This window comes from Condylura cristata, unplaced genomic scaffold, assembly GCF_000260355.1.
Source record: "Condylura cristata isolate star-nosed mole 26May11 unplaced genomic scaffold, ConCri1.0 scaffold00022, whole genome shotgun sequence".
Classification (NCBI taxonomy): domain Eukaryota; kingdom Metazoa; phylum Chordata; class Mammalia; order Eulipotyphla; family Talpidae; genus Condylura; species Condylura cristata.
The window spans coordinates 27,726,986-27,738,504 of NW_004567123.1; the positions used below are offsets into that span (position 1 = coordinate 27,726,986).

General features: G+C 52.3%; 1 protein-coding gene across 2 annotated transcripts in view; it reads left to right on the top strand.

The window, feature by feature from the left end:
* Positions 1-5,729: 5,729 nt before the first annotated feature.
* GDAP1L1 (ganglioside induced differentiation associated protein 1-like 1) overlaps positions 5,730-11,519 on the top strand; it is a 16,867-nt gene continuing 11,077 nt past the window's right edge. The window contains exon 1 of one of the 2 annotated variants that reach the window (XM_004687396.2): positions 5,730-6,001. In XM_004687396.2, coding sequence (XP_004687453.1) covers positions 5,822-6,001 — 180 coding nt within the window. In that variant the 5' untranslated portion in view covers positions 5,730-5,821. The remainder of the gene's footprint in view (positions 6,002-11,519) is intronic. The other variant, XM_012728440.1, reaches the window with a different exon arrangement.

The window sequence follows — 11,519 nt, forward strand, 5'->3', positions numbered from 1 at the left end:
GAGGTGGGGGGGGGGCGGGTGAGAAAATTCACCAGAGACAGAGTGGGGAGCAGAACAGATCTACTGAAACATACTGCTGAGGGAGGGAGCAGAGGGCGGTCAGGAGAGGTCTGCTGCGCCATGTGGGTCAGCTCCCTGGGTGGGGATGGAACTCAGGCAGCAGAGGTCATAATGCTGAAATTAACCTGCAGGCCACCGGGGAGGCCCCAGCCCCTCTTTAGTTAGAAAAGAACAGGTCCCCTTGGTCTGGGCGCACAGGTAGCGGTCCTCTTCCCAGTGCTACCAGACTCACCTGGGGCTTTGTAAACACCGCCCTGCCTGCAGACCAGCTGGGTGGTTTCCAGGGGTTCCCAAGAGATTAGCTTTTCACGACTCTGCAGATGATCCTGAGGTGCCACCTGGGAGAGAAGCCTGGGGTTCTCTGGAGTACAGGGTACAGGACACCAGATGCCAGCTCTGGGGGAGGCCCAGGAACCTGTGCTTTAGGGAGTGCCGGCGTGATTCTTTGAAGACACAAATGTGGGGAACTCTGAGGTGGGGGAAAGATCCCCAGACAGAGCCAGAAAGCGCCCCTGGCTCCAGGGCCTTAAGGCCGCTTTGCCCCTCTGAGATGCATTTCCTCACCTGTCACATGGCCGGGTGGGGATGGGTGGCCACCTCCTAGACATCTGGTACTCAACACACAGCATAGCTCTTGCTAGAAAGTGGCCACCCCCAGCCAGGGACCAAATTTCCCAGCTCTGCCTGCAATTAGGTGGAGAGGTCCAGTCGGCCAAGGGAACAGGGCAGAGTGAGGAGGGAGCGCTGCCCCCCAGCCCCCCACTCCCGCTCTCCCGCCTGCCTGTTGGAGCACCTCACCCCTGTGACTGGACTTTGAGTGAACATAAACTTCTGCTGTGTGGAGCCGCTTGGGCTGGGCTGCTTATCTGTCCCGGCGGCTAGTGCAACATTAACTAAGCACTGCCCGCACTAATCTCACGACTGGCGTGGTCAGAGCTGAGTTATCTCACACACAAGCTGCTAACTGACAACGGGAGGACTCGCTCCGACCCACAAATATGTTTGTGATTTTGCACCAGCGTGTTTATTTTTAATTGAGCTACACATTGTTAAATGAGCAATTTCACACAAACATCTGGATCCCCAGTTCTAGAAAACCGGGAATGGCTGGCACAAGCGCCTTCACGGAGTGCTGGTGGAAGGCCAGAAGCACCTGTCCCCTGGGTGGGAACCCACCCCCACCACACCTGCTGTTCATCCCAGGAAGCCTCACATTTCCATTCAGCTGGGTTCAGTGGATTCCTGTGTCAGTAGGTTCTGATGCCAAAGATGGAGAAGGCTTTGCTATGGGGTTTTTCCAGAGAATTCCTTCAGGCCACTACCACCTCCCTGGAGAAGCTTTTATCCTTGCCCATAACTTGGAAGCCAAACCTGCTGATGATCCTTGCGGGGTGAAGCTGCCTCCCAACATGACTGCTGCATCTGCTCTGTGGAAGAGACTCGGGCGTTGGAGGGACCAGCTAGCCTAGGGTCCCAGTCCCAGCTCTCTGCACGCTGGCTGGTGGCTTGGGGTCAGGCCTTTCATGTTTTCTTATTCTATTTTCCCACCTAGCAAGCGTGGGCATTTGTATTCGCCTCACCAATTCTGTGAAGGGTCTAAAGGGCACATAGAGCATATTAATTCCTGGCAGGCTGCTCAGCTCTACCTCCCTACTCAGGACCTTTGCACCTGCTCCTCGCTCTGCCTGGAGCATTCACCTTTCCACATCTTCTCATCTGGCTAATGCTGCCTCCACCGTAAAGTCTCTGCTGAAAGGTCTCTCTCCCTGGACAGAAGCTGGCATTGTCCTACGTGGTCCCCAACTGTACCATTTCAGTGCACACTTCTGACACCCAGCCAGCAATACCCAGCATTCATTGCCTGAGGAGTTTGTGGTCCCTGGAACCCACTCTGCTGACTGTAGAGCAAACTTGAAGTGCTGGGGAATGACACTATCCTAAGCAGCAGCCCAAAGATGCACTGTGACTGACAGGACTAAGTACAGAAGTACCCCAGCTCTCTCCCTCCTTGGGTGGGCTAATGCTCAGGCACTTTAATGGGGCTGCAGAATGGCCCTATGGGATTAAGCTCCAATTGCCCATAATGCTAATTTGCTTGACAACAAACCTTCCGTGGCTGTCTTCCCTGCCTCATTTACTGTTTATCCTTATATATCCAAAACATTCAGGGTCTGCTTTGGAGGAACCCATACAGAGAGTCACCACCTCTAGGGAGCCCTTCTTGATTTGTCCAGTGTCCAGGTGGGGTGGGCCAGGTGTTACCACCCAGCCCTACTACAATCCCCATCCTCAGGCCATCACAGCGTGCATCTCACCATGCTATAATTCCCCAGACAATTCACTGGAAAAGAAATTAAAATGACTTTTAAACACTTGAAAGGATGGTTAACTTCACTCATAATGAAGTTCAAATAAAGAATACCAGCTGAGAAGCAGATGAAAGGACTAGCTTAAACAATCATTTTGCAACCCCTGATAATTGATTCAATCAAGAGCCATCAATGGATGGGGAGGAGCCAGATACCCACAAGGTTCTGGTGAGAGGAGAGGTAGACCGTAGACATTAAACAAGGAGCAACACAGTCACCACTTAATCCAGCATCAAAGCGGCATCATCACTAGTGGGACAACAGGACATAATGCGGCTCCTGGTGGAGGCAAAGAAAGCCCACAGTACTTCAAGTCTTTCTTAGATTTTTGCCCCACAATGTTTCACCTGACTCTAATCACCCTGTAGAGCTGAATGCTAACTCCTGGGCAGCACACAGGAGTGGTCACGAGTTCAAGGACAGCACAATGAGCAGTCAGACCCCAAAGTGGAACTTGAAGAGAACCAGCCATCTCTTCATGAGTCAGTGTCTCGGGGCGCAGGGCAGGGGGAGAAGTGGGGGAGACCCTTCTAGAAGATATTTGAGAACTACAACAGAATTTATTGCAGAGCCCTTGACTGAACCCAAGTTGGAAGCAGCTAAGAAAACATTTCACGTAGGAATGAAGAGCTTTGGGTAGACACTGTGTATGTTTGCTAATTTTTTTAAATGTGGGGGAGAAGTATATTTTTATATTATAATATCTTTATATAATAATAAATATCTTTATAGTATAACATTTTATATTATAATATTTTTATATTATAATACTATAATATAAAAGTATAGTTTTATATAAGATGATGGCCTATGATAGATATAAAATAGATGATTGAGTTGATGAAATATGATGCCTCCAATTTATTTCTAACTTATTTGCTTCAAACTCTCCCACCCAAATTAAAGAAAACATGGCAAATTGTTCACAATGATTATATCTAGGTGAGGGAATATATGGGTGTTTCTTGAGCTATTTTCTTCAGCAGATGTTTGAATTTTTATGATTAAAAAGTCATGAAAGAAAAGGCTTTCAAGACAAGATTTCATTTCACCCATAGATTCAAGAAGGGAAAAAATATTTAAAATATTTGAGCTGGCGGCCCTCCCTGGTGGCGCAGCGGGTTAAAGCACTGCACTGAGAAGCTAAAGCCACTTCCGCATGAGTTCGAGATTTCTGCCTGCCCTGGAGGTGACCACATGGCGTGGCAGACCTCTCCTGACCAGCCCGCTGCTCCCCTCAGCCGTGTACTTCATTGATCTGCCTGTTCTGCTCCCCACTCTGTCTCTGGTGAAGCCTCTCGCCGTCCCTGAGCCTCTGGCCTGTACCCCAGTTCTGTATGAACAAATAAATACATCTTTGAAAAAAAAATATTTGAGCTGGCAAGTGCTCAGGGAAATGAATACTCCCATAGTTCATGGAAGTCTCAACTGGAACAGCTCCTTGGAGGGAACCTTGTCAAGGATCCAGCAATGCCCTTCCTAGGCATTTGTCATGTCTAACACGTACATGCATGCATGTGAAGAAGGATATCTACATATCCTATTTATATAATGAAAGGTAAGATACAGCATAGATGTCCATTTATAGTAACTGTTTACTAAGTACGTACCAGTGCATCGAGTGGACTGATATGTTATAAAATAGACCTTTTTTGCTGATAGGAAACTCCAAGATGCACTACAAAGCAAAAAAAATGCAAAGATTGCACCAATGTCTGTCCTATTTCTCACTGTCTCTCCAATGCCACCCAAATACCCAGTACCTAGAGGGCACACAGTTAATATTTCTTGAGAAAGTCTGTCCTATTTCTCACTGTCTCTCCAATGCCACCCAAATACCCAGTACCTAGAGGACACACAGTTAATATTTCTTGAGAAAGTGAGTGTACATTTGAGTGTGAATGCTGTCATTCAAGCCCCTTGGATGCATTCAGGTCACAGACACAGATGGGGTCATTTTTTCCACCACAATCACACTTCTAAGGCCTTTCTTCTTTGGCTTCAGACATTTTCCCTCAAGACACATGATGTATTCTTGGCAAGATCAAACCACAAATAGCAAGACACTTCAAGGAGAAAGAAGATACCAAAATGTCATGAAAGAGCAAGGCACAGAATTTGTTGAGTCAGGCAACTGGGACTGAAAAGAGAACATAGCTACAAGTTTCCTGGCGGCCAAGGTGAAAAGGAGCCTGCATGCCACGGATCCCTGGTATAGAAGGAGAGACACTGATTCTCCAGGGCCATGCCCTCAGGCAGGGAGGCAATATGCCCAGGGGCACAGGGGGGGGGGCTGGTGGCTGCTGAGAAGCTGATCTTCCTGGCGCATCTTCTGCTCAATGTTAAGTAAAATTTCACCACAATATATACAGGAAGGGAAGCAGGGATATACTAACGAATTTCAGGCAAAGGGCCCAACGATATTTAAGATTAACTCTGTAACTGCAAAGACTTCTCGGCACCTCTAACTGTGCCTCCATCTCTTCTAGTGAAGATGTGACCTTGGACCAAGGACTTGACATCTCTGAGTCTCACCTTCTCATCTGGGAAAATGCTTACTGTGCAGATGAAATGAGATGATGCGTGTAAAATGCCTGGATTAATAAACGCTCGTCGTGCTGTTGTTTATAATATCATGTTATGGCTAAGAACACAGACTCTGGAGCCAGCCTTGGGTTGGAATCTCAACTCCCCCGCTTACCAGCTAGGTGACCTTGGGCAAGGTCACTTAGACTTTCTATGCCTCAGTTTCCTTCCCTGTAAAATGAGGCCAGTAAGATTTTTGTAGGGGCTAAATGATCTGCCCACCAGCTGTAAAGCCCTCGGGACAGGGCTGGGCACACACTAAGTTTTATGTGTTTGTTCACTAAGTCATATTTATTCCTGTCTGCTCTTAAAGATCCTTCAGGAGAAAAGTTAGAAAACAACAAGCTTCAAGGAGAGACCAAGTTATTTCCAGACACGCATTTATAAAAGGAGTGAGTCTCTATGAAAACAGTTGTCCTAAGAGGTTTTTGCTTCTTAGAGGACTGAGAGGCCAATTGTATTTATAATGATGGAATCTTCAGTAGCTGACAAGCCAAGCATGAGCTACTTAGGGGGGCACGGCCAACTCCCCTAGGTCTGCTTGCACCCTTGCAGGGAGCCTGATGGAAAGGATGGATGGCTCGTCAAGCCCTGGCCAGGGGCGGGCCGAGGGGACGCGGAGGGCAGGTGCTCCCGGGATCCCCCTCGCCCCTCCCCCACCCGCCCAGTGAGTAATGACATTCACCGAGAGGGAGGGAGGGAGCGGGAGGAAGGAGAGGCAGGCTGGGGAGGCCATGTGATGCTGGGCGAGAGCGAGCTGTCGCCACCGGAGCCTCCTTCCTTCCTCCCTCTGATTCCGGGCTGTCATGGCGACCCCCAACAACCTGACCCCCACCAACTGCAGCTGGTGGCCCATCTCGGCGCTGGAGAGCGATGCGGCCAAGCCGGTGGAGGCCCCAGAGGCGCCCGAGGCGTCCAGCCCCGCCCATTGGCCCAAGGAGAGCCTGGTTCTGTACCACTGGACCCAGTCCTTCAGCTCGCAGAAGGTAGAGCCCGAGGGAGGGGGAACCGGCGGCGCTGGGTGGCCAGGCTGGGGGAGGGGATCCTTCTCGGGGTCCGAGTTCCTGGTGAGAGGTGGAGTGTAGAATCTGGGGTTTCTCTGGGCCAGGTCTTCTCCCGGGAATGACGGGTCGTGTCCTGGGCGCAGGAGCGTTGTCCCCAATTCCAGGGATATCCGTGCTGCCCCCTGCCCTCCTGGAAACACCTGGTCTGTGAGAGGACTGAGGACAGACAAAGGCCGGGGGCAGGGGACGGGCATGGCCGGGCAGGCAGCCGGCCTGTGGGAGGGGGTGGCTGCAGCGGGGATGGAGGAGGAGATTCCTGGGGTCCTGCCTCCCGCGGGCAGGCTCTTGGCAGTCCCTACCTCGCCGCTGCTGCCCCAGGTACTACTGGTTCCCAGCCGGCCACAGTCCCTCGGCCGGGCTAGGGGCCCCTGGCTGGGACTTGAAGGGTCGGCCCTAGCGCCCCGCCAATCCCTTTATCTTGAGCTGAGAAGGAAAGAGTTAACCCTCTCCGCAGACCAGCAGGGCTCAGCCCCTCAGAGCTACATTTTGCTCTTAAAGGCACAGGCAGCCCCTCTGCTCCTTCTCGGACCTAGTATCAGTGGGGGCCGGTTGGGAATCCAGCCAGGTGCTGAGGTATAGGGGTTCCCGCTTCCTGAGCGTGAGGGCCGGGCTCTGGGCGGGTAAGACGCAGGCGCCTGTAGGGGCGCAATCTCCCTCTCTGTGAGGATCTGTGAGGCAAGGATTCAGCACCATGGTCAGGGCGCAGCGACCCCGGGTCCTGCAGGGGGCCCCCTGGAAGACTCTGTGGTTCCATGCACTCATTTTCCAGATGCAGAACAAGATTCCCTAAAGAGAAAGTTCCTTGGAAGCAAAAGGCTTGGGTTTGAGTCTTGCTTCAGTTCCACATCTGGAAAATGGGATATACGGCAATAATAGTAACCACATAGCAATAATAGATCACTGTAATCCCCACCCATTCCCGGAGGTGCTGAGAGGACTGTTGAAGAGAGGAGTAACTTAGCATCCCAGGAGTAACAAGCAGGCACTGCTTGAACTCAGCTTCCATCAGCTCACTACCTGACACTGGTTCAGACGCCTGCTGTTGGGTCCCGTCCAGAGAGTCTGATTCAGTAGGTCTGGAGGAGGCCCCGAGGCTGCCATCCCAACAAGCTACCAGGTGATGCTGACCAAGCTGGTCCACCTTTGAGTAGCTCCAGTTTAGCGTGTAGATCCTGAGGTCAGTCCCAGGAAGAGCCATTTCCCCCAAAAGCTCACCGTGGAGCTCTGGATGGACCACGTTGCCTTTGCAAAGCTTCAGTTTTAGAATCTGTAAAGTGGAGTCATGATGGCACCTTCCTTGAGGGCTTTTGTGGATGCAAAGGAGACGAGGCACAAAAAGCGCTGATGGCCTGGCACGGGCCAAAGCTGTCCAGATACAGGTGCTCTGGTCTCCCCAGAGAGTCAGGGAATGGGGCTGTGTCCACCAAGGCCACTCTGGGGCTCTTCCGTGTGCCCCACATGTGTGCTAAACACCTCTGGGGTGCCAGGACCTGGCATTTTGCTGGGAGGTTAGAGATAAAGCAGTCTGACCACAGACTCCATAATGTCCTCCCACACAGAGGAGCCAGGCCCTATGGCTGGGGGAACTGGCAGGGGCAGGGGGTGACACCCCCCCATCACCATCCCAGAAGGAGCTTCTTACTCTTCCTTGCTTGGAGTATTTTCTGTTTGGCCAGAACGCAGGGCTAAGGTGCCCCTTGGTTAGGGAAGGAGACACCCACTGCAGGTCCACGTGTAAACAAGCCTCCACCCAGCTCCTGGGCACCTCTGCCCTCTCCTGTCAGGGCATCCTACTGCCCAAGGGTGCGTATGGGTTCTTGAGGCAGTGCACCCTGGAGCCAAGGCTCTGCAGTCAGACTGGGCTCCAGGTCCATGCTTCCTGGTGGTGTGACCTTGGACAAATCATGTTACCTCCCTGTGCCTCGACATCCTCCTCTGGGAATTCCTGCAGGATTGAGAGGACCTATTAGGTGTCTGACATGCTGCTTCGTGGGTGAGTCCCCTTCCTTCCTGAAGGACTTTGCCTGCATGCAGGGAGCCAGTCCCCGTGTGACCTACTCGAGAAGCCTGTTCTTAGCAGCGCATGAACTACTAACAACAGGAAATAGCCCACCCCCACATGTGGTGGTGGCCATGAATCCCTGGACACTATGCCAGAGCCAGAGGATAGCAGGACGGTGAAGGGACCCAGAGGCCCACACCCCATGGCCACACCACCATGGACCCAGTCTTAGCTGACTGCTCACCTGCTGGGTAGTTACCCCACTCTTAGGGTGTGTGGGGGGGTAACAGCTCCTCCCTGGCAGGATACTCACAAGGATTCAGCAAAATGATCCAGGCAAACCGCCTAGAACAGAACAGCACCTGGGAGACAGAGTGCATTTGGACTGGCAGGGCAGGGGGGCACACCCCACCTCTGCTGCATACCCACACGCACACCCCGCTTTGAGGCTCTCCTCAGCCGTTAAGGAGCCAGAGTTGCAGGTACTCAGAGAGATGTCGAGCCTGGTCACACCCTTAGCATAATGTCACAGCAATGAAGTTTCAGGTACAAATACAGGTGATGCCTGACTCACCTGTGATACAGGTGATACACGTGGTTCAAGGAGACTAGACCATGCTAGCATGCTTCTGAGGCTCTTCCTGCCCCAAGCTTCATTCTGCCTTTGCTGGGAAGGGAGGCTGGGAGAACACAACTCGAAGGGAGTTAAACACCAGTCTCCAAGTGCGGGCATTCCCACTCGCTGGCTGTGTGACCTACGTAACCGTCTCTGGTCCTCCGCTCCCTCAACAGGAAAATGGTCTTGCTCTCTGAGACAAGCTGCCCCCTTCCCTCCCTGGGTAGGAAGAGCAGCTTTACCTCTGTGCACCAAGATCGTGGCGTGTCCTTCCATCCTACACTGTCAGCTTTTTTCAGAACCAAGATTGCTGCTTACTAGCTGTGTGACTTTGGGCAACTTACACTGGCTGTGCCTGTTTCTGTTTTTATAACATGAGCTTGATACTAGTAGTGACCGCTCTAGACTTTTGTAAGATTAAATGGGTTACTTCATAGTAAAGACCTTAGAACAATGCAATGTAAGAGGTGGCTGTTACTGTTGCTGCTTCCACCAGCGTGTCTTGGAGGACCAGTCTTGGCTTCCTGGAGCAGGCGTGGTTCAAGATTCCTTACCCCATCCACCCTGGGCCTGCTTTGGTTCTGGATGTACCTATGGGGAGCCCCTGGCCTGTTCTTCATCCCCCACAAGTAAGAGACCTATCTCAGGGTCTGGCCAGGGGTCAGTTCTCTCACCTGCGACCAGGCAGGTCTCCTGGAGGCCTTTCCTACATGGCTGCGGGAAAGGACAGTGACCGTTCCCTTCCTCTCTGGGCCTTGCTTTTTAAGCTCCTGGGCCCCAGCCCCTAGTCCTGGCCTTGCTGACCGCCCTGCTCTGCTCTCCCTCCCCAGGCACACAGCTGAGAACTGCAGAGTTCACACCCCTCTGCTCTGACCCCAGGTCCTGCCACAAAAAAGCCAAGTGTACTCACCATGACTCGGGTCTTCCCGCTGGATCCAAACTTTGCTTGGATCATGGACCCCTCATCTCTCAGGGAAGCCTATGCAACTTTCTCAAAATATTGCTTTTAATGGAATAAAATAAGTCTCAGGGGATGGTTTAATTAGAAGGGAAGCCAATCCTATTGAAGAATAGCATCCACATATTTAAAAAAACAGCAGTTATATAATCACGAGTGTTTCTGTATTAACCCATTATGTGACAGGCGGGAGGCAGGCCTGCTAACTGCTCTGATGGGGAGTCGTGAGGGGTGTCACTGCAACACCCCTGTGAAGGGGGACTGGATCTGACTTTGAATGGTGACAGTATCCCAGGCTCTGCTAACACCCCAGGCTTGATCTCCCACACTCATGGTTGAAGAAAATGCTATCAGTTTGAGATTACTGAAAATAAACATGCCATTTTCCCCATCCAAGTTCAAGGACTCCCTGAATTCCTGGACCCTTGGGCCTGGGTGCTTCCATTAAAAGATCCCTCTGACGTCTTCTTGCATTGTCTCCTGTCCCCCTCAGCCCCACAACAGTCTCCTTGCTGTGCGGCCGCGCTCTGACCCCTGGGCCTTTGCACAAGCTTCTCTTCTGTCTGGACTGTCCCTGTGGGGACAGTCCCTCGCATTCACTGCTCACTTCTGCCCAAATGTCTCCATCTCAGAAAGGACCATGCTGTTTTAATGGTCAGCTCTGGCATCTCCAGTTCCACCTATCTTATTCAATGTTTTTCTTTATTACTGGGAACTCGCCATCTTTTGATAGAGCTTCTCATTTTACCTGGTATACCTGCCCTCCCCCAAGTGGCATGCCAGCCCCCCAAAGGCAGGGTGCTGAGTCTCCAGCACTTAGAACAAGATCTGGTGTGCAGTGGGGACTCGGTGACTAAGTGCGATGAATACATGAATAAAGTGTGAAATAAAAGCGATGGATGTATACGCCATAAGGTGTTAATCAGTGCTGCAAACCTAAAACTGCTCAAAGATATAGTTCATGAAATTTTTAAAATAGGAGAGAAACAAACTAAGGCACAGAGACTCTAAGCGTCTTTTACAAAGTCACACAGCAACTAACAGGCTGGGCAGAGAAGCTAACTGAGCCCATCACCAGCCCACATAAACAGGCCAGGGTGAAGAGAACCGCACCTAACAGTGACATTCAGGCACCCACAGGAAAGAGCATCTGCCCCGGGGGGTTGATCTGCTCACACTGAGCGGTGACCACTGCCTGGGCCAGCCTCTGGGAGGCAGAGAAGGCAGATGGCCCTGTAGATGCAGCCCTTCCCCCAGGCCCAGCTTCCTCTGCGCCCCCTCCCCCGCAGGACAGCAGCTAGGGCCTGCAGCTCAGCTGAAGGAGAACATCTCCTTGGTGCCTGCTGGCATGACCCAGAGACAGCTCCAAGCAGGACTGTTGCTGTTGTGCCTCTAAAGATAGTCCCCTCCCCAGGCAGCAGCTCCGCCCTGCTGCTGAGTCCCAGGGCAGGAGCCCCAGGAATAGTCCCTGGAGGCAGCTCCCTTGCCAGGACAGAGGCCAAATGCCTGGACCTGCCAACGGCAAAGACCTGGTCTGAGTTCAGCTTCCGCAGTTCAGCTTGGGGCAGAGGCTGGATGGCCAGGGGAGCCCAGTCCCCGGGCCAGAGCATTGGCAGTAGGCAGGGAAAGGGGCTTCGGCTCCAGAGAACCCCAACTTTGACTGCTTTGGGACTCCTCCCGGGTGTGGGCATCGCCCAGGAGCTCAAATATACACACTCAGGCACACACTCACCTACAGACACAGGGGCACACTCATTCCACCGCGCACACAGCAGTCTCCAGTGCTCACAATCACACACTCACCCCGACACACCTCCCTGCACGCACACACCCACTGCTCCCACACACCAGTCCACTCACGCTC